Source organism: Alnus glutinosa, chromosome 3, assembly GCF_958979055.1.
Source record: "Alnus glutinosa chromosome 3, dhAlnGlut1.1, whole genome shotgun sequence".
NCBI lineage: Eukaryota > Viridiplantae > Streptophyta > Magnoliopsida > Fagales > Betulaceae > Alnus > Alnus glutinosa.
This window is the reverse complement of record NC_084888.1, coordinates 13,532,692-13,557,346: the sequence shown is the minus strand read 5'-3', so window position 1 is coordinate 13,557,346 and position 24,655 is coordinate 13,532,692. Positions and strand designations below refer to the sequence as shown.

General features: G+C 36.6%; 1 protein-coding gene across 1 annotated transcript; it reads left to right on the top strand.

The window, feature by feature from the left end:
* Window positions 1–267: 267 nt before the first annotated feature.
* Window positions 268–741, top strand: LOC133863198 (RING-H2 finger protein ATL33-like). The gene has a single exon (XM_062299171.1). The coding sequence runs from the start codon at window positions 268–270 to the stop codon at window positions 739–741; it is 474 nt and encodes a 157-aa protein (XP_062155155.1).
* The last annotated feature ends 23,914 nt before the right edge of the window (window positions 742–24,655 follow it).

The following is a 24,655-nucleotide window of genomic DNA, read 5'->3' as shown; positions in this document are numbered from 1 at the left end:
ATGTTGCGCTGTACATGAACGAGAGCAGACAAAAAGTTAGAAAGGTTTCACCGCCCATGCGGCTTGGAGATGCTTTTTTTAGCTAAACTTAGATTACGAACACCAAAACCAGTGAAACTCAACCATTTCCTAAGCTCGATCTTCAACTGTTATAGCATTGTGCTGATCGATTAATGTCATTGAACTTGTAACCTTCATGTTAAAGTCTTATAATTAAGTTCTTGGTGATCACCGGCCTAGTACTCCAATTTGGTATCAACAATAATCATGCACTCAGTCTTCTACGGGATTATTATCATTGGATCAATGATCATTGCACTCGTAATTTACAATGTTGCCATGTTTGGATGGTGTGCTTACAATCGCCTGTTACATCCTCCCATGGCCAACGCCAGCGCAGGCGCAGCAGACAAGAAGAGCCTTGGTTCTGTGAGACTGAACCCGGCTTTGGTTTCCACGTTCAAGTATAAGAAAGGAACGGAAAATAATGCAGACGAAACTCCTGAAACCGATCAATGTGAATGTGTTGTGTGCTTGACTGGGTTTGAAGATGATGAATATGTGCGGCAGCTTCCAAGATGCAAGCACTGCTTCCATGCACCGTGCATTGACATGTGGCTCTGCTCTCATTCTGAGTGTCCGCTATGCCGCACACCCGTCGACCGAATGAGTAAACAAGAGGGGCCAATGACACCCAAGGAGAGCTCCCAGGAGGTCCTGGTTACCATCATTACCATCTAAATCTGATCAATTTGGCCCTCCACGTTTCTTCTCTTTCCTTGTTAATTTCTTGGCCAACGGGCTAAAATGATATTTTCCTCAAGGGTTTCCCGATCCATATTGTAATTTACTGAAAATTCAGTCTCAAATGCTTAACAATTAATATTGTTCATACTTGCATATATTTCGTCCAAAGTTCACCTGCCAATGCCTAAGATTTTAGCATAAAAAATATAGCAAATTATATTGCTAGACATTGTCATCCATTAGAAAACGGCCTTTATTTAAATTTTGGTATTCACTTAATTAGTATTATCCATTTGGTTTAGCAGTTCTCAAACCGCAGGGAATGGGAAGCAATTTTTATTAACACTGTAAAGAGTTGGTGCATATAATCACACTTCATCCTTTAAAATTATACGTTTTTAAAAATGCACATAAGCAGTTTCAAAATATAGCTTCTTTCACTTTTCAAGCAACTGTTTTAGTTTATTTTTTAAAACGCACTTCCGAAAAAGTGTTTTCGGCCAGCAAAATCGCGAGTCCAAACCCATTCTTAATTTGAAGGTAGTTTTGTTTCTTAAAAAGTTTGAAAAGATAGCAATTTTATGATGTAATTTTTAAAAACACAATTAAGCATTTAGTGTAATCACAGTTTAACCTTTAAAATAGTACTAGTTTAACCTTGAAAATAATATATTTTTAAAAATGCACTCCATTGCGTGCCGTTTGAAAATGTGGATTCTTTCACATTTCAAACCACCAGTTTTTCTTTTTTCTTTTTTCTTTTTTTTTTTTAAAAAAAAGTGCATTTCCAAACAGGAAATTTTTGCTATTTAATTTGTTTGAAAAAATGTTTATGGCGTGCAAAATCGTGAGTCCAAACACACGTACTCTTAATTTGAAGATAATTCGTTTTCTTAAAAAGTTGGAATAAAAATATATTGTCACGCCCCTATCCCATAAAGGAACCAAGGCAGTGATCAAGGCCCTGTTTACTAACCCACTTCCCCTCCCCTCCCCTCTCCTTTAATCATTCTTTTCTGTTTGTGTCAGTTCCGAAAAGTGAGAAGTCTGCAAAAAAATTTAACATTTATTTTATATTCCCATTTTACCCCTGTCTTTGAATATAAAAAAGGGAAAAAAAAAGAAGAAAAAAACTGAAAGGTTGGGGTAAAATAGGAATAGAAATAAATGTTGCTTTTTCAAGAAGTCAACATTTTATCTTATTCCTATTTTACCCTCAACATTTTAATAATGTGAAGAACGAAAACAAGGGAATAAACTGAAATATTGGGGGTAAAATGGGAATAAAGTAAAATGTTGAGAATCCAACCAATCAGTAGTCTATCAGCCGTAATGACACAAACAGAAAAGAATGATTGAAGGAGAGGGGAGGGGAGGGGAAGTGGGTTAGTAAACAGGGCCCAAGTGTTCTCGAGTGCGTATTTTAAAATTCATAAACTCAATTAATAATCCAGTGCAATTTTAAATAAAAGAGTCTAAATTAACTTTAATTTTAATCATGTATCTTTCCAACATATAAAACTTAACCACGTACTGTTTAAAAAAATTAAAACAACCTATGTGCCACCCGACACTAATTTTAAACCTTGACTCACGACCATCCTTTAGGGCTGTCAATTGTTGACACGATCCACGAACCCGACACGAATTTGACAAAAAATTAAAAGGTTAGGGTTAAGCTTAAAAGGATTTGGTTCATAAAAGGATCGACATGTGAGACCCGTTTAATAAAATGGTAATTAACAAGTCAATTCGTCTGACCCACAGGTTGACCCGTTTGACCCGTATACTAAAACTTTTTTTTTTTTTTTTTTTAAAAAAAGAAAGAAAAATACTAAAAAAATAAGATTTTTCGGTTACCCCTCTCTTTCAAAAGTAACAAAACACTATTAATACACATAAAACACAAGTTTTCACTTTTAGTACATTTGACTTTCAAGTTTTCACTTTTAGTTTTCAAACTTTTCACCCATTTTCGTCACTTTCCAACTAGATTTTACTTTTACTTGCAAGCCTTGCATGATTCTAACTAGTTTTCACTACGCTGCCTACGGCCTATACACACGTCGCACAGTAACACGCTTATCAAATAAGACAAATATCAATCAATTATCAATCTAAACGTCTGATCACCTCGACCTCGAGCCTTGTTTCACGCAGATACACACTCTCCTAGCTAAGAGTTCGAGTCTTCAAGACTCTTCACTTCTTCAGTCTTCTCCAGTTCTCCTTTACACTTTCATTTCATCTAGCTTTTTCTTTGTTATTTCTTGCAGATGGAGCAAAATTCAGTTAGTAAGCCGGGAAAAGTTGATCGCAAGGAAACTCTCCCTCTCTCTCGTCGTGACTCAGCACTTCTGTGGCATTATGGGTGTCTTTGGCTGTTTGTCCAGACAAGTTAATTTTTTTGTAAGATTTATATAGTATTTCCATGACAAGGGTAATCACTAATAGTTGGCTCATTATAGCCATTTTTTGTGTTGAAACAATGAAACATGAAAGTAGTAGCTTATCTTTTTTAGTTTATATTTTGTCTTCTTTTTTTTTTAAAAAAAAAAAAAAAATTAATTATAGAATTTATTATATAATGGGTTAAACGGGTCGTGTCATGTCAACCCGTTATTTAAGTGAGTCGTGTTAGGGTCGAAGGGTCTGACCCTTTTAGCTAAATGGGTCGTGTTAGGATTGACCCTTAAAAGGTTGGTGGGTCAAATGGGTCGGGTCGGCCCGTTTTGACAGCCCTGCCATCCTTCGTTACTGATCACCCCAGTCATCTACATCCTGCCCGACAACATCTGAAAATAGGAAGAAATAAGGGTATGCAACAACCCACCTAAAGAAATACAAAAATAAAACTATAAAACAAAATATGATAATAAATTAAATGAAAAAAAATTACATGATATAAATAAATAGTAAAAGTAAGCACATAATGAGAAAATTAACAGGAAGACATTTGATCATTAGAATAGGTGATAGTTTAGTGTCTATTTAAATAATGTAATTTTGTCAAACTTCCATCGATCGAAGTTTGATTTCAAATTCGATTCATCAAACCGAAAAACGAGAACAAGTTTTAACATGGTGTGCGGTTCAGTTACCTGAGAAAGATTTTATTAGGATTGCATGCGAGAAACACGTGAGTGGGTGGTTGACATGTGACGGGCTTTTAATGCATGAGATAAAGAACATCTTTTTTTTTTTTTTTTTTTTTTTTTCTCTTTTTCACTCCCTCTCTCCCTCATTCGTTAGCGGACAAAGATCCTCTCCATTTAAAATGAAATAGATACTATTTATTTTATTATTAGAATTTAAAGTTGATACATATAACGGTTTTTATGAAGTCAATATTTGCCCGACTTATGGAATATTACATTTAAGCCCCTCGAACCACTGGCCGTTTTGGAAGTAGCCTCCAAACTACCAACCATTGGATTCTAGCTTCCAAAATTACCAAAAAGTTTCAAAAAGACCAATTTTGTCAAAATATGCCTATAATTCATCTACCAAGTGTAATTTTTCAATTAAAAAAAATAATTTTTTTTTTTTTTTAAAAAATATGGGAGTGGCCAACCACTAGGAGTGAGCAAAATCCACCCGTACCCGTGAATCTGCACCGCCCCGACTCGAAATTTTCGGATATTAGGTGAAAATTGTATTATGCAGGTACTATAGAATTTGACCTGTGAATAACGGGGCAGATTGTGGGACTGAGCTTTTTCGAATCCGCAAACCCACCTTGCCCCGAGGACTCTATTAATTACATTACATATTGTGAATCCGTGATACACTGAAAAGGGAAAACTATCGACTTAAAAAATAATAAAGACTTCTAATTTACGCATGTATGTGTAAACATTATGTAACAAATTATCAAAGTGTTGAATTTAAATGAGACATATATTTTGTTAACGAAGTGGAAACTCAATTAAGAGAAAAATCATTTCGGGCAACCAAACTTACGAATTCCACTATTCAGAAGACAAAGCTAGTAACAAAACAGTAACACTCACATACCCCAATGCAGTGATCGTACCTTGCACTCTGACACGTAACCCAACGTAAACGCTTTCTAACCAAGTCTCCTACCTGAAGGAGTCTTCAATGGATTCCTTTAGCTCGGGGCTTTTCCTTAAGCTAGACTTCGCACGAACAGGAACCACACACCAGGCAGAATCTTCTAGACACAGAAGGGTGTCCGGAAGCTTTACTGGACTGTCCAGACTGGAACAAGGGATCTGACTTTTGCTGAGATGTAAACTTCGCAGAATCTTCCTGGAACTCTGAAATTGCCTTCTTAAAGCTTGTGACACTGAAACTTGTCATAAAAAGGCAATTTTCATATTAGAGAACTAAACTCTGAATATCTGAAGACTCTGAAATAGACGGTATCCTTGTTAAGACAGCAACATTACAAGATAGTGATTTTGTCAATAGAATGAAGCCAATAAAACTAACAAACTCCTCATAGGTACTAGGTTCAACTAACGAGTTGGTCAATTTGACCATCTTAACAAAAAAAAAAAATCGCTCTCATTAGAAGTTTTAGAAGCTAAAAATCAGAGAGTAAAAAAAGTGTACCTTATGGGAGCTTTGGATAGTGCACAATTTTTTATCACATGAGAAAAGCAACTACCTAGCTCTAAGATGCAACAGGAAAACGTAGCAAATATCAGGTATAACTCTCAGTCATATTTAAGCATATTCAATCACTGCACAACGAACTAAGATATCAAGCAAAAAAACATGCAATATCTAAACGGCTACCAAAAAAAAAAATTATGTATCTTCTCTACCATTTTTTTTTAACAAAAACATGCTTATGGAGAAAAGAAATAATATCTAGTCCTAGGATGTAAGATAAGAGTAAACCTGACCTCAGGCAGAGAGGTTTGGAATTACCAAGACAGAAAAGTAGCTGCCCGACATGCTTTTTCTGTCATCCCCATAAATATCTGCATAAGTTTCTCAAGATAACAAGAGAAAACATGATGATAAAATGTATATGGTTCCTCAACGAGAAAGCAAGGCATGAAAGATGTGACATGATAAACAATGTAATGCAAACGTACCTGACATGCACTACGATTTAGGAACCAAAATCCTAGGCATGGTGAGACTACACCTCCACTAGGTGAGTCCACTCCCCTTCAAGGGGTGAATGGTCTCATCTTTTCTGGCCCAGACTTGCCTTACCGGAGGTGGTTGTTGACAGGCCTTCATCTGGTTGTCCATCCATCTCAGCAAGCTTTGCATCAACATAGGCAACCCCTCATAAGGTTGGTCGCTTTCAAACTTCTGTGGCTTCTTCTTATAGTGCCTTGATTTGGTCTTTCTGGGTTTGCCATTCTGATTGGTAGGAACAAATCGCTGCTGCGGCATGCTGAGGAGCTTGATGTTTCTTTAGAGGTCTAGTGCTAGGTGTAGCTTTCCTTGGTGACACCTTATTGACCTTATATTTCTGAGCATGGAGGAATCGACACTTGGGTCAACTCATCTCATCTTAAGCCACAGTGGTGGCACCAAGGAGGCTCTCTCTTGTTAGGAGGCATTTGAGTGGGCTCTGGCACAGCCCGGACATCTCCACCAATGACGGCTTTCCCTTATCCATGCAGGCAGGTGGAGGCTCGGGGATTGTGGGCTTGAAAAAACTGTCTTGAAAGTAGAGAGGATATTAGAAGTAGAGGCTACATACCCGAGTCCTATTTTGTCTGTTGGGCTCATCTAGACTGATAGCATATAGGTCAGCTTCTCATCAGTCAGCCTCTCTATCTGTAACTGTGCACCTAACAAATTTTCTTCTATATCAGTAATCTTCATCAACAACATGCTTCTTTCAGTTAGTTTTTGTGTTGGCTGCATTCTGTTGGACAAAATCACTTCTATGTAATGATGTTTTTTAACAGGGATTCTACTATTCAGAGTACTTCAAGAAGATTCTACGCAGATTACAAGTCAGAAAATTTGATTCCCTGTCAGCCGTCCGGATGAAGTCTCATACCGTCTGGACGCCCAGCTGTCCAAAGCTTCAGCCGTCCGGACAACATGTCATACCGTCCGGACGCTCATCAATCTAAAGCATCATCCGTCTGGACGACGTGGATTCCCGTTTGGACCTTCCTCTGTGTCAAGAAGCTTCGAATTGCTCCAGCTTGCATCCGTCAGGACGTTTCAGCAGGCCATCCGAATGACTCTCAGTGTTCGACCAAGCTTCAGATTTTCTTTCCAAAATCAAATATGGGAAGATTGCTGCAACCGTCCGGACGACGTGGATTCCCATTCGGATGCGCTACTCCTTAAGGCAAGTTCACAATTCAAACTCAACTGTCCGGACGCCTGCCTTCCATGGTCCGGACGCGCGTATGACAGATATGGAAATGCGTGCAGCAGATCACCAGTCCAGACATCCATCCTCCTGGTCCAGACGCGCGCAGCCTTTATAAGGAAATTACTTGCAGCCGACGTGTGACCGTCCCGACAATAATGCCTCACCGTCCGGACCCGGGTCTCAAACAAGAAAGATCTTCAGTGAAATTTTCAAAATTTTGGTTGCACAGTTGTCCATTCGGACGGCGCCCAGCTTTATCAAGCCAGACGCTCATTTAAGCCCTCAGCCTATAAATAGAGGCCCCTGTGCTTAAGAATTGCAAGAATTCGATATTGAAATCAACTATTGCATAGAGAGATATTTTGTCAGGTTATTGAGCTGATTTGTTCTCTCTGAAGCCGTTGTTATGTGTGATGTTGCTGCGCTTAAACTGAAGTCTATCTTAAGGGTCGGCCCTAAGGTAAAGAATTCCATTAAAGACCCCTTCAGGTAGGAGACTTGATTGGGAGACGTTCGTGTTAGACTACACATTAGAGTGCAAGGTACGACCACTGCATCAGGGTTATGTGAGTGCTTCTATCTTGTAACTAGTGTTGTCTTCTGAATAGTGGATATCCTGGGTTTGGCTGCCCCGAAATGGTTTTTCTCATCTTGAGTTTCCACTTCGTTAACAAAAATTCTTGTGTTATTTATTTTTCCGCATTGTTAATTTTTGTTAACATTTTGTGCACACATTTACCTTTATTTTAGAAGTCAATTTCATTTTTCACTTTCTATCCTCAGACTATTTAGCTCCTGCACGTGCTTTTGGCGCGTCTCCCTCAACTTCAAGAACTTCAAATAGAGGATTTTGTAGGCCTCTTTAAGTTCTTGCCTGTTCTCATCGCTGCTCTTTGAGTAGTAGGACTGTGACCCCTTAGATTCTTCATGAGGTGCTACGAAGGCCAGAAACTTCTGATCCTTATTTGAGGTCTCCTCTTCTTCAGATTCGCTGAGAGTAGCGTTGTAAGCCTTCCCTTTGGCCTGCTTGAGATTCCCACAATTAGCCCTCACATTCCCAAAACTGAAGCACTCAAAACATCTAGGATCTCTAGGATCCTTCTTCTCATCTTCTTATGGCTCGGCTTCTCTGGGAATTTCCCTCAATCTTTCGATGAACTCCTTGATTTTCTCATTCTTCAATAATCTACCGAAATTTTTGGCAAGCATGGAAACTGCATCTTCTTCTTCTTCATTTTCTGAGTCTTTATCAGTGGAGGCTCTGCTTTTATTCTTAGCCGCCTTGAGGGCAATCGCCTTTGCCTTTCTGACTTAGGGCAGGGAATACTCATAAGTTTGAAGAAATCCCACCAATTCTTCAATCTTCATCGAATCCAGGTCCTTGTATTCTTTAATAGTTGTTACTTTAGTCCTGAAACGCTCTGGTAAAGACTTTAGAATCTTTTTGATGAGTTTTACATCAGAGACCCACTTCCCGAGACTCATCATCGAGTTTCTTAGGTCGTTGATACTGGTGTAAAACTCATTGAATTTCTTATCCTCTAGCATCTTAATTTCTTCAAATATAGAAATTAACATATGGAGCTTGGCAGATTTAACTAGTTTGGTGCCCTCATATGTTGTTTTTAAGATTTGCCATGCGTCTTGAGTGGATTCACAATTCAAAATTCTTGAGAATTCAGATGGTGAAAGCGCTTGACATTGAGCATGGAGGGTTTTATCATTGGAAAGTCGTGCGCTGTTTTGAACAACAGATAGCTTGGCAGTTGTAGCCTCTAGTTTAGTCCAACCAGTTTCTACAATTTGCCAAACATCAATAAATTTTAAAAAGAAGCGTATACGAGATTTCCAATAGCCATAGTTCATGCCATCAAAGGCAGGAATGGAATTAAGAGATTGAGAAATCATAAAAATAATTAGAAGTCAAAAGATCACACTCAAGAACTTAATCTTAAACAAAGTGTACCAAGCTCTGATACCAATTGAAAAATAATAAAGACTTCTAATTTACCCGTGTGTGCGTGTGTGTGTAAACAATGTGTAACAAAATATCAAATTGCGGAATTTAAATGAGAAAGATATTTTGATAACGAAGTGGAAACTCAATTAAGAGAAAAACCACTCCGGGGTAGCTAAACCCAGGAATTCCACTATTCAGAAGACAAAGTTAGTAACAAAGCAGTAACACTCACATACCCCAATCCAACGATCGTACCTTACACTCTGACACATAACCCAACATGAATGTTTCTTAAACAAGTCTCCTACCTGAAGAGGTCTTCAATGGATTCCTTTAACTTAGGGCTCCTCCTTAAACTAGACCTCACACGAACATGAACCACACACCTAGCAGCACTTAGAGAGCTAGCAAATCTTCACAATTTCTACCAAACACCCTCTCTAAGCTCTATAAATTCAATACTAAATTTTGTAAATAATACATGCCTAGAGGCCTTTATTTATTGGCTAAGAAGACCTAAATCGTTACTAATTCGAATTTCTCAAGGTGGCGTCCAGACGAAGTCATAGAGCATCCGGACGATGAACTGTGCAACCGCCTTTCCATAACGCGCTTCATGCATTTCCATATTAAGGCCGCGTCCGGATGGTGTTGCCCTAGCATCCGGAAGGTTGCAAGTTGTCTCTCCCGATCCGTGTCTGCAAAGGAATTCTGGATTGTTCTCGAACACTGAAGAGCGTCCAAACGTGTTGCCCTGATGTCCAGATGGATGCAATGCTAATCTGACAGAATCTTCTAGGCACAGAAGGGTGTCCAGACGCTTCACTGAACCGTCCAGATGGGAACAAGGGATCCGATTTTTGCTGAGTTGGAAACTTCGCAGAATCTTCCTAGAACTCTAAAATTGCCTTCTTGAAACTTGTCATAAAAAGGCTCTTTCATATTAGAGAAATAAACTTTGAATATTTGAAGACTCTGAAATAAACGGTATAGTTGTTAAGACAACAACATTACAAGATAGTGATTTTGTCAACAGGATCAAGCCAATAAAACTAACACGAATGATTCAGATTACCCCCAACAGTAAAACCCTAAAATCAGTCCTAACCGCACAACTCCTCTCTTTCTTTCAGTCTCAATCTAGCAGAGGGCACGTCCCCATCTTGAAGATCAAGTGGCATAAGGTGATTCTTTCCAATTCCAATCAAAATATATTCCAGGTCTTATGAAATTCGGCTTTTTCCTTAAGTCTATTCTCTTTCTCTCTCTCTCTCTCTCTCTCTCTTGCAAAAAATGGCTTGATGTTTGGAACATCACTGTAACCCTGTTTGTGAAAATGGCTTGATGTGATTCTTTCCCATTCCAGCCAAAATATATTTCAGTCTCTCTCTTTAAAATGGCCGGAACATCATAGTAACCATGTTTCAAAATGTCAAAAACATTTGAACCATGTTTAAAAATGCCAAAATGGGCAGTGCTGAATGCCACTAAAACAGATCGGGAATACCAGCCTCGCCCTGAATCCGTCCCGACCCATTATACCCGAAACCCAATGAATTGACATTTAAATGTGCGGGATGCAGAAGCAGAGTTTTGAAAAATAGTAAAATCTGTCTCAATCCGGCCCGTGCCCACCCCTACCGACCACCCCAAGGCCGGTTTGGGGGTGGCCGAACCACCCCGAATGACCATGGGGTTGGTTTGGCCACCCCCCAAACCGGCTGGCCTTGGGCCACCCCCTTGACGAAAATGGGGGTGGCCGGCTACCCCCAATATTTTTTTTATTTTTTTTAGTATTTTTTTAAAATTAAAATTTTTTTTTAATTGAAAAATGACACATGGCAGGGGTATTATAGGCATATTTTGACAAAATGTGGCTTTTTGAAACTTTTTGGTAGTTTTGGGGACCAGATTCCAAGGGTTGGTAGTTTAGGGGCTACTTTCAAAACGACTGGTAGTTTATGGGGCTAAAATGTAACTTTTCCTATAAAATATTTAGATAGTGTAGAATCATCTACACCGTTAAATGCTCAAATTTAAATCATGACTATAAAATGAAGAGATCTACTATCCTTCCAAATCTTTTTTCAAATCCACAATTAGATCTATAAGACCCTATAGATTTAATGGCATATTTGAAAAAAAAAAAAAAAAAAAAAAAAAAAAAAAAAAAAAAAAAAAAAGAAGAAGAATTTTTTAAAAATGAATAGTATCCATTTCATTTCAAATAGAGTTGAACCGATTCCCAAACAAAAATGTTGGAGTTGGGACAAGAGTGCCTAGCATTAGACATCATAAAGCCACCTATTACCAATGTTATCCTTCAGGAATTAAGACGAGATTCCTAAAGTCATAACTAACAGCAGCCCGTCCTTAAAGCCAAATTTATGCAATTGCACTCTACCCCCTCAAACTATCACTTCGTTGTCAATGTTGCTCCCGAACTATTGATTGAGTCAATGTTCTCTCAAACTATCAAAATATGTCAATGTCCATTCTAGTGACAAAAATATCCTTCATAAAATTAAAATGATTTTTTATATATATAAACTAAATACTACAATTTTTTAAAGCAAAATAATAATAATAATAATAATAATAATAATAATAATAATAATAATAATAACAATAAACATAATAATAAACATAATAAAAAATAAAAAAAAAAAAAAAAAAAAAAAAAAAAAACATAGGGTGGTCGAACCACCCAATAGTCCGAGGGGAGGCGGGGAGGAGGGGGCCGAACCACCCCAAATGGTTGTGGGGTGGTTCAGCCACCCCATTAATTTTGGAAAAAATAAAAATAAAAATTGAGAGGGTGGTTGAACTACCTCTTGGCCATTTGGGGGGTCGCCGAACCATCCTCAAATGGCTAATTGATTCTAAATATAATTTAGGAAAAAATGCATTTTACCCCCTAATGTTTCACCTCTTTTTCAATCTTGCCTCCAAAGTTTTTTTTTTTTTTTTTTTTTTTAAAAAAAAAAAAATGTAATGTGCCCCAACCAAGTTTTCAAAAATTTCAAAGTTGCCAATTTGTTACTTGAGTCTGTCTTTTTAACAGAAATAGACCCATGTGCATTGTAAGTGGGTTTCTATGAGAAAATCTTCCAAAACTACTCCTAAAAAAACATTTAAAAAAAAAAAATTGGGGAGGGTTGGCTTGGACACCCCCATTCGGCTGGCCTGGGGCTAGCGAACTAACTCCATGGCCCATGGCGGTGGTTCGGCCACCCCCATGTGGCCAAATGGGGGTGGCTAAAGCAACCCTTATTTGGTCTGGGGGGTGGCTCGGCCACCCCCATTAGGCCGGCTTGGGGGTGATTGGGGTGGTTTTGGCCACCCGCATTTGGCCATATGGGGGTGGCCGACCCATCCCCATTGGCCATGGGGGTGGTTCGCCACAGCCAGGCCGACCGAATGGGGTTGGCCGAGCCACCCCTTATTGGCCTAGGGGGTGGCTCAACCACGCCCAAATGGTCCATGGGGCCACCCCCAACAATTTTTTTCTTCTTTTTTTTTTTTAAAAAAAAAAAAGGAAAAAGAAAAAAGATTTTGCTAGGGATATTTCGTGAAGAATTTCTCTTAAAAACCCCCGTCCGTCGCAATTGGGCTTGAGCGCATTCGAGCAACAAAATTGACAGCGAGGCAGAAACCAAAAAAGGAAATAAGTTTTTCTTCTTCTACTTGTACTGGATGTTCTAAAAGACCACGGATTAGACTATGATTTCACTTGTACTTTATAAATACACTTTATATTCGTGCATTAGAGGAGAGACACATTACATATTAGAAATCAATAGGATTAGTGGCTAGGTTTTGGAAGAAAAGTGCAAAAATTCCATTAGTTTCTTGTGATGGATTTCTCCTTAATAAAGGCAATTTTCAACACCTCTATAAGCGGATAAATCATCCATAGAGTATTGATGTATCCCTTTCAAAGTAACAATGGTGTAATTGTATTGTTCTTTGAGAATTTTATGCATATGAATGATGATTGTTTAACCTTGAGATTGTGTTTTAATGATTACATTCAATTTTATTAAACCTCTTATCTTGTCTTAGAAGGTTATTTATTTCTATTCAACTCAACTTTCGTATTTTCTGTGATTGTACGGGGGATGGTTTTGCAACAGTTTCAATGGACACGAAATCAAAAGGGTTTGATAGGCCATGCTTTGGAAGGAGGAATTATTCTACATCCTAATTAGTTTAAAATTTAGGTAGAACAATCCTTACTTGACGAAAGATGAGTTATCCTTATCCCTTGTTTACGTATATGCTAACTAAGAGATTTGATAATTCATATTAAAGGAAGACGGATCATACTGCATCTTAGTGGATAGGTGGACAATCCATGCCAATTGAATATAAGTTATTCTTATTTCTTAATGTAACGTCCCGCTTTTTACAAAAAAAAAAAAAAAACATAAGTGAAAACTTCGATTTCCACGTGACATTACGACATCATCAGAGTTAAGAAATTGGCAGCGGAATATATATTTTTTTCTTAATAACTTAGGAATATAACACTTCAAAACTGACTGAATTACCTCATTATATAAAAATACGAACTATGTGTTCTAATATAATAAATACAATCAAAGCAATAACATATGTGCCACATACGGCACTTAATAATACATAACCATTGTCTTATCCAACATATCAACATAAAAAGGTCTCAAATAAAATTAACATGATAATCCTAATAGTTCCGTCCTTCATCCGGACCTGCATAAACTTCCGTGTGATTGTTGTTATCACCACAATATCATACTGTAAAACAGTGAGTCAACCGCATCCCATAATATAATGACATATTGATTCATTTAACAATAAACAATATTATAACATGATATAATGACAGATCTATATGCACAGTCTTATTAACAATTCTATATGCACAGTCCCATTCATTAATGTAGATGCATAGATAGATGTTGTGAGGCTTTAAAACATGATACGGTTTTATCATAGATGGAAAGATAAATGTCATGAGACTCTAACACATGATACGATCTTATCATTGCCGTTGGTCTTTTACCATCTCTGGTCTTATCATAGATAGATGGATGAATAGATGCCATGAGACTTTAACACATAATACGGTCTAATCAATTAGATGTCGTGGGTCTTTTACCATCTCCAGTCTTATCATGTACAAATATCGTGGACTTTAACCACCCTTTTTTCCTCATCAGTACCGTGGGTCTCTAACCAAACCGGTCTTATCCTATATTCATGATTGGCGCCTTAGGACTTAAACCTTTGATCTTTGCCTCGAGATGTTAAATCTCGGTCAAGCTGATTGATTGATGCCTTAGGGCTTTAACCCACAGTCGTTGCCTTGGGACAATAACACTAGGTCTTTCTTATTAAAAGGTTTATATCTCATGGCAGTATAATATGCAATGCCATTTATATCGCATATCATTAAATATAGCAAGATCACAACATTATAATAATCAATATCACCGTATAATCAAACAAACCAATATCACCGTATAATCAAACAAACCAATATCACCATATAATCAAACAAACAAATATCACCATATAATCAAACAAACCAATATTACCATATAATCAAACAAGTATCACACTCAGTAAGTATTCTAGTAATACCTACTTACACATATACCTAAACAATTGCATATCATTAAATAAACCCATAAATCACCACATTAAATAACTCAATATCATTCTCAGTGAGTTGAATACTCACGGTTTTCTACTTCAAAGATTAATCCATAGAAAAGACGACTGCATAGTTACATACATGCGATTTGTATAAAATACTAAGAACCTATTTAATATTTTTTATCACTTTCGACTTCTAAATCTCTTAACCCAATTTCTAATATTACTTAGAGATTATAAAGGCATATAAAATAAATAATTATAATGCCGCATATTTCATGTGGGCATTATAAAAGTATTTATAAATAATGACCAAAATACTATTTTAGTTAAAATGGCATTATAAAAGCTTTAACATTAAAAAGTATATATATTTATTTTTATATCGAATAAACATAATAACTCCATTAATATAAATAATTTACCTTTTAAAAACAACTGGATAGCACAACGGCATAAATACAAATAATCCTTATTTTAACCTTTATAAAATATGGATACAATAACGACATTAATATATTAAATGCCTAATAATTAAAAGCATTTGGGCAGCGAAACGGCGCATTTATAAAATATTTCATTTTTACTCAGGCATCACAACGGCGTGTTTTATAACTTAATAAGTCCACTTTGAAAACCCTGTTTAAAACACAACTTAAAACATAACTTATTAAAAAAATAACATTAACTTTGTAAAATAACTAAAACCTTATTTAAAAACTTATCCAAAATATCACAAACCTAGTTTGGTGATATTTTTAGAATAAACTCCAAACAGAGAGAGAGAGAGAGAGAGAGAGAGACTCGACCATGAGAGAGAGTGAGACTTCTTCCTCTTTTTGTTTTCCTTTTCTTTCGTTTGTTTCCTTTCACAACACACACATACAGGGAGAAGGACAGAGAGCTCGAGAGAGAGAGAGACTTATGGCGAGGATCCTTACCTTCTTAAAAGTTGCTGACCCGAGAGAAAGAAGAAGAGATTCTTCTTCTTCTTCTTGATGCAACCGGCCAGAAAACGTAAGAGGGAGAGAAAGCTTTCGGACAAGACAAAAAAGAGAGAAATAAGAAGAGAGATGCAGATACTGCACCTATAGAGAAAGATGCAGATAAAGGGGGATAAGAGAGCTCTTACCTTTGAGAGAAAACAGAGATGAAGAAGAGAGATTGCAGAGAGAAAGAGAAGAGAAATTGAGAGAGAAGAGAGTTTCGAGAGAGTGATGCAATCGAAGGGGGAATGGGTTCTTTTTATACACGTTTGAACGGTGGAGATTGCTCCACCTTGATCTAATCTAAAGGCTGTAAATCGTACTTGGGGAGAAAGTTTGATATGAGATGATTTTGGTTTCAAAATCGGACAGCCAGGTGTTCGCCTAATTTTCAACCTGCAGAACAAGGTCTCTCGAGCGACAATGAGGTTGATCGATCGACAGGTCAATCGATTGCCATATTCCATCGATCGATCGACTCTACGGGTCCACTGTTCAGCCATGTTTCCTTTTATTTAAGCCATTTAATAAATTAGACCTATAACTATATCTCTAATAAATATTTAATTATATAAATATTTATATCAAAACTGATGAATATTTATTTCATTTCTATTATTAAGTGTTAAATTCTATTTTAAGATATTATATTTTATATCTTAAAATCTAAAGTGTTATTCTTAATAAGAGAATTTTCTTGACGACATCATTGGGTGTTTGACAAACACACACGAGTTATATCACTCATGTATGTGAAGTTCCTATGTTAAATACAATTTACCATTATTATGAGGTTAGCAATAAAATCAATCCCCTATATCTTCTCTAACTTATCTTACTTTTAATTTTACGTTTTTATTTAGTTTTAATCACAGCTCAAAAATCAAACATTTTTTTTGAATTAGATTAGAGTTAATCTTAGTAACTTAACAACCAAACTCACAGTCCTTGAGTTTCGACACCCTAACATAAACCTATCCCACAAAGATTTGTTCTATTGTAAGTTGTAATTTTATTATTGATACACTCAAGACCACATCAATTTTTGATTTCGTTTTCGGGGACTGCTACAGTTGCATTGTTAAGTTTTTAATATTGAATCTAATTTGATTCGTAGTTTAGGACATTGTATATATAGATTTTTCATATTCTTTTCTAGTTTTTCAGGTTCAAGGTTCAGCACTGTCAGAAGTGGATCAAGCACACATTAAAAAGCGCTCGAGCCTAGGAAATTTGCACGCTGAGCTCGAGCCCAATACCCATTGAGTTCGAGCGCACTTGCCCAGGGCAAACCAGTGACAACCAAGTAGTATTGAAGCTACTGCATGCACCACAAAAGCTATAACCTTTGAATTTTTTTTGTATATATTGGTATTTGTTTTATTTAGAGTATGATTTGTCGCCTTTCTTTGTCACTTCCATTAATCTTTGTGACCTTGACCTTGAACCAAGGCTATGGACTCAAATGAAGGTTATCAAACTCACTTTGGGTTTGATCACTTTGATGAGAATGCTTCAAGTAGTTCTTATCATGACCAAATCCAGGCCAATACCGTACTTAGAAGGATAGTTGACAATGAGGTGGAGAAAAGGAAAGATGAGCATTTTGAACCCCCGAAAAATCCAAATCCATACCCATCTCATCTTGCAATGGAATATGAGCCCAAAGTTCATTTTCCTCAATATCTTGAAGAGCCTATTGAGAATGTGAGAGTAAAGCTCAACATCCTCAATGCCGCCTAGTAACCGTCATCTAAGAATGAATGTTTCTTCCTAGACATACTGAAAGAATTTGTTGAAGCCTTATTTCCCGGCATCCTAACAAAGGATCATTTTTCACTCTCATTCATTGATCAACCATAGGATGTCAGTTTTTAAGGGACTGGTTGAAGATGTTAAATTTAGCACTTATGGGAGGCAGCCCACTACATTCCTATGTTTTTCTTTTTGTTTCTTTCTTTATTTTTATTTTTAATTATTTTTATTTTGCATTATTTTAATTTTTTTCTCTTACTGACACTTCTCCTGTTGTTTTTTATGATGCATTTTTTTTTTCTATGGCTAGAGTAGTGCTTTGTTTTTTAGAGTAGATGTTGTTACATCTCATCTTTTGGGGGAGTACTCTCATCTCATCTTTTCCTTCCACCCGGTATTGTATCTCTATCCATACATAAAAGATAATGCATCATTTAAGTTTAGGGGTAGGGAAAAATATTTTGATTTCCTATTTTACATGTTGTGAATGTCTGATCATGTTATTTCTGAGAATTGGGTTGAACTTTAACAGTGATTTGCATATCATTGGTGAGCTTAAAATTTTGAACACAATCATTTGATTAAGTAATCCAAGTCATGGAACTTACCTTTGGCACATGAGATTTCACATGTTTCATTTTGAATCTACCACAAGCACATTAGCACACAGTTTGTGGGGTATGACATGCGAAACTGATTGTGTCTGTTTTCAATATCTTGGAGTGAAGAGGGTGACTTGTTGGATAAATGACCTTGGCATAAGAAAGTAGTGTAGTTTTGCATTTTGCCTCATTTTATTTTCAGTTTTGCATTGCTAAGAGACTAGCAATATGTAAGTTTTGGGGGGGAGGGGTGATAAGCGCTGACTGTTGCACATTCAAGCCCCTTAACTCACTATGTTAGCCTCTTAGATTCATTGGAATATAACATTTTGTGTTGTTTTTATGTTTTAGGCATTCTTAGGTATCTAAGAAAAAACGCAAGTAAATCCTTCAATTTTAGAGCTTAGAAAGATAATCTAGCATTCTATAAGGCAAAACGCTCTAGCGCATCTAAAAGGGGTCGAGCATGTAACCGTTTTGGCCAATTGGAGGTGACCAAAACCACCCCCAAACAGTCCACCTCCACTTGGTAGTTTAGCTGGTAAAAAGTCAACTGAAAATTTAGGGATATACATATCTGTGAACTCTAGTTGTGACCATGCATGTCTAGAGAGACTGAAAATTTAAAACTAGATCCAGAATTGGAGCACATGAACGTACCTAGCTTCCACAATCAAGAGTTCTTTTCTTCATGATTCATTTTACGAACTTTTTTCTGTAATTCAATGGGGCCCTTAGGGAAAGTGCATTTGATTGTAATACATATAACCAAACAAAGCTCATACCCTTGGGTAGATTTGAAAGACTTCCTGCAAGATTCGGCACACTTCGCCATGCAATTTTGACGTTTTGGTTTTATCTCGTCATTGTGTGAAGTGGAAGAGAGATTATGTGAGGGATGAGGAGGAATAGTGTCAATATTGGCATCCACTTCAACTGGCATGAGTATAATCAATAGTGTCAATATTGCCCTACTTCTTATACCAATTTTATCCATAAGAGCCTCTCTTGAACTTTTTTCTATATACTTTGGAAGTTGATAAAAAAATAACCCATATAAGTAAGCATTTAATAATGCATGTTTGTAGAAGAAATCTAAAATAATAATATTTTATTTTGAAAAAATAATTATTCAAATAAAAGTTTGTTGTGTTGAAGAGTTGTTTACATGGGAATATTTGGGAGTATATTGCCATTAAACTCCTGACTAATCTCATTAGGCACAATCACGAATTTCTCAAGATTATTTAAGTCGATCCATTTTATAGATTGGAGTTTACATATTTAATTATGTATATATAGCCACTTGGTGTTAGGAAATAAATCATATCTTTCAAAACCAGTGAGAAGTGAAAAATAAGAAGGAAACCAAAAGACAAAAACAAAAAAAACAAAAACAAAAAAACAAAACAAAACAAAACAAAAAAACTTATTTAAAACCGTAGCGCTTCGGATTTCGAACAAAATCGGGTGCAAGCCAGGTTGGACACAAAACAGGCTCCACATAGGTTAACACGTACATGGTGAATATGTTGTCTCATAATTTAAAACTTTAAATCACATAAAATCATATACATCGTTAGATACAACAAAACAAAATATTAACTGCACAATGGATCATCCCTGTCTTACTTGAAATGGAGAGGATCCAAGTGGTTGTGGGTTTTGGGACTCATGATATCCATTCAACAAGTTGTGGGTTATTTTTAGGGGTGTTCAAGTGGGAGGTTGAAAACCCTCACATCGGCTATCCCTGCATCCACATGCGTTATGGATGGATTTTTAGCTCTTAATCCCGAGTGGGCGGATACCATATCCGTTATCCACACATATGCGGATGAATAGCAGAATATGGGCAGGCGGAGGCAGACATATAAAGTTGTCATATAAAACAATGTCGTTTCAAGATTTAATCCCAACTATGGACATTAGTTCAAGGCAATTGAAGTCTATTCATTTTTATTTTTTTCAAAGAACGATTTAATTGTATTATGCCTTTCTTTTTTTTTAATTTACTTTTATTGCCCAAAGTTTATAAATTGATCTATTTTTTCAAATTAGAATTTATTTTATAAATACTTGTATTGACTAATGTTTACAATTTAATTTGTATTTTCATATTACAATTTACAAGTGTATTTAGTTCAAAAATTGAATTAAGCTCATCTAAAAAAAGCTTTAAAAAAACAACAAACCCGTATAAATTAAGTCCATAGTTCCAAAAAAGAGCAAAATGCAAAGGGATGTCATGGGCGGTTAGTATAAAAATAAAAACAAATACAACACGCTCGTATGCAATTATAGGCGAATTTCACCCCTTGAATAAGCAGAGGAAATTACTAAAATCCGCACTTTACAAGATGTGAATGCAGATGCGGAATAAGGATATTATATGCCTATATAGTACAATTTACACCCCTAATTATTTCGGCATTAGTGGGTAGGGTAAGATATGATGTGATCTCAACCTTGAATCAACAAGAAGACACATCTAACAGATATATCATATATACAACATGTTGGAGTGGACATTCATTCTACAAGATCTATCGTATAATATTTACAAAAAAAAAAAAAAAAAAAAAAAAAAAAAAAGAAGAAGAAGAAGAAGAAAAGGAGATTGAGAGAGATCTGAAAAGACATATATATCAAATTATTATTATTATTATTATTATTATTATTTTGTAAGTGGCATATCAAATTATTAGGTAGAATGCAACTCATAACATTAAAAATAAAAAAATAAAAAAGATAGATTTCATATAATTATCCAAGTTATATATCGAAGTGAGAACTTATAGGGTTATATACATTTAAAACAATTACAAATAAATTTATCTACATTAAGAAAATACATTTGAGGCTATTAGTACCATGTCTTGTGGCGTCCATGAAAAGGTCAGTTTTACTTTTTGGATGATCAACTAACATCCATTTTGAATTTAAGAAAGAAATGACAATCTTACCTAAGGTTTGTTTGTTTAAAAAATGTTTAGTTTAATATATTGATATCTCTTATATTACAATTTCTGGATTACAAAATTTTTAAATCACATACCCTAAGGTCTCTAGTTATTTTAATCAACTACTTTCAATCACTTTCCATCCAAATTATTAACAAAATTAATATTATAGAAAAAGTTAAATACCATGGACGTGTAATTAGAGAGATGAAGATGAATAGTATTTGAGATGACATGTAACACCCCTTTCCGTAGTCTAGATTAAACCATAGGCAAGTCCAAGGTGATGGACTTAAAGTGTGCTTGGCCATTTAGTTAGGCCTAAGTAACTTAGTAAAATAGATCAAAAACTCACTAAGTATAAGATAAGAAAATGTATTTTGTAATTATATCTTAAACGATATATATGGTTTAACAGTTGTTGGCAAAGTGATATTTAGGGCATGGGTTCAATTCTCCGTAAGGTAAAATTTTCCTAACTATGTAATAAATTCTTTTTAAGAATTTTTTTTCTTTTTAATAAAACCTTAGTTGCACCTTTGTGTTTCACCAAGTATTCACTTTGCATGCAACCAAATTTCAAATAGAAAAGAGCAGTTTGACAGACCAAGAGGAACACATACTATAATTGAAAAAACAGACTTAACACAACCAATTCCTCCTTTGGAGATTGACCTAAAAGGACAGAGATTTGCAACATGTGGTAAGGGAAAAACGTAGGAAAAATGAAGTTAAGTAACCGCATTTGAAAGTAGAATTTGTCATTCGAATGGGATTACTTTCCATGTGGCATTATGAGATCACACGATGTTAGAAGATCAATGACCCAGATTTAATCACGTGCTGAAAAGATTGTTTTGATGCATGCATTGAATGTTGAACATCAGTGTCGTCCGAATGTGTATCAATAGGGGAGAAACTTTACACCTGTCACTCCATGTGCGGCGTGATGTGGCACCAACAAAGCTTAGATATTTTTAGTACCAACACAACACGGTTTGAACGTGCATTGACCATGTGAAAAAAAAATATCCACATGTCAATAAGTGTGCAATGCACAACACCATTATAATGGGTATCAATCAAAACTATAGCAGTTCGAAAAAAAAAAATTACAGAAAGAGGTCGAGTTCTTAGGGATTTTTACTCAAATTCTCTCTTCTATCTCTCAAACCTCTAAGAAAATGTGTAAGTTGTGAGGGAAGAATTCTCGAGCAGCAAAGCCATGCAGAAGTAGAATCTCAACGTAGAAGTGGCGAAGTGCTCGAGAAAGCGTAGTTCTTGAGATATAAAGACTAAACTCTTGTTTGGTATAAATTGTCAAAGCGTCGTTGTAATGACAATTGAAAATAAATTAATGACTTCTAAATAACCAAGTGTGTGTTTGTGTGCAACAAAATATCTTAAATGTGGAATTTAAAGAAGACAAGATATTTGTTGACGAAGTGGAAACTCTGTAAAGAGAAAAATCACTCCGGGGCAACCAAACCCAGAAGATCCACTATCCAAAAACAAAGCAAGTTACAAAGCACTCGTACTCACAAAACCCATTGCAGTAGTCATACCTTTAACTATAACATGAAGCCCATCGTGAACGCTTCCCAACCAAGTCTCCTACTTGAAGGGGTCTTTGATGGATTCCTTTACCTTAGGGCCAACCCTTAAGATAGACTTCATACAAACTGTTGAGCACATACCAGCAATGGCTAGAGAGCTAGCAAATCTTCAATTCTGCCTAAACACCATCTCTAAGCACTATGAAATTCTATACTGAATTCTTACAAATAACAAGCCTAGAGCCCTCTTTATATAGGCTTCAGAAAACCTAATTCTAGACAAATTTGGACTCTGGCTGTGTAGCTTCTTGACGGAAGATAGCCTTGTCGAGACGGTCTTCTGCAACCGTCTTTCCAGAATAGCGCGATTCTTCCCAAAACAGGACCACGTTCGGACGACTTGGCCAAGCGTCCAAACGATCTTCACTGTAACTTCTTCCGCGCTGGAAAACGAAGTCCGAAATATTCTGAAATGCTGGACAGCGTCCGGACGTGTTGCCACGTCGTCCAAACGTCTTGTAGAGACTTCTCAAAAAGTGTCGACTAAAATCCAACTCCGTGTAGAAATTGGAGAAGCTTGACCTAGCGTTCGGATGGTGTTGCTCTAACGTCCGAACGGTGTTGCTCTGACGTCCGGACGTCTTCAACGCTGAAGCTTCTAGACACTGCGAGGCGTCTGAATGCCTTCAAAGGCCTGTCTGGACAGTTGCACAGGAACCGACTGTTTTGACTTCGAAACTGTATGGAATCTTTATGGACATCTTCTAGAAACTTGTGATTAGTCACATGACTTGAAATGAACACTGTCCATATTACATGAAGACTCTGAATAGAAACCGATCATCATGTTTAAATTGCAATCATTACATAAAGTGTTTAATTCATCCAGAATGTAACCAACATAAAATACTAACAACTATATATAGTTATACATGGTTGAAGAACTACCATGCTCGAGCTTGAGCTATGAGTTGGTGGCTTAAAGGACATTGCCTTTGAGGTTATATTTCTAATGAAGAACCTAAGCCTGTTGCTAGAAAAGAAGGGTGTACTAGCTGAGCTTGCTAGCCGCCTCCGAACATGGCAAAATATCCATTACGGGATTATCTCCTAGTTTTCAAACACTTGTGTCGTGTTTATCAGCATGACCTTTGTAACATTTGACAGTGCCAAAGATGTTTGAGATATGTTAGCTCAACGGTACAACACTTTCAACCTTCATCAGCACTTTCAGATTGTAACCAAGCTCACTTGAATGACCAAAAACCTAGGTCAATCTGTTACTGAGTTTTATTCAGAGATGACTTATCTTTGGGATAAATTTCTTTTTTAGTGATCTAGAATGGATTAACGCAATCGATGCATCACAAAACTCTGCTTTTCACGACAGCAAGCACCTCATCCAGTTTCTAAAGGCAATTCGGGATGAGTTTGAAACTACTCAGGCATCTCTTTTCCATCCCTCATCCTTGTCATCTTTAGAAAGTGCCCTTGGTGAAATAATTTCATAAAAGACATGATTCTCTACTATGAAGTTGCAAACCTTTGAGATGGTCATGGCTACTACTTGAGAACTTGGTACACGTGCTTCTAGTTCTACTCCAACCGGATCTTCCTCTTCTAACAGGAATATCCAGTGCCATTATTATCAGAAATTTGGCCACAAGTACAATGAATGTAAAAAACAGTTTTCGCAAGGAAATAATGGGGCTCCTAGCCAAATGGTTGTTAGTGTCGCTCATATTGATACATCAAATAGGTCTCTCACTATCGTTGCACCCCAGCCCAACACTCTTGTTAGTATTTTGGCCTCATTCTGTGTTTTGGACAAAATCACTTGTATGTGAAAAAATGTTGTAAACAGGGATTTCACTATTCAGAGCTCTCTCAGAAGACTTTGCACTGCGAAGATTTCGGTTCCCTGTCAGCCGTCCAGACGTTTCAGTACCACGTCCGGACGCCTCTCGGTACTCGACCAGTCTCAGATTCTTTCCAAGTTCCGATAAAGGAAAGATCGTTCGACCGTCCGGACGATGTGGTATCCCGTCCGGACGCGCGTCTACGTAAGGAAAGAATCGCAATTCAAATATCCCAGTCCGGACGTCTGTCAGTAGG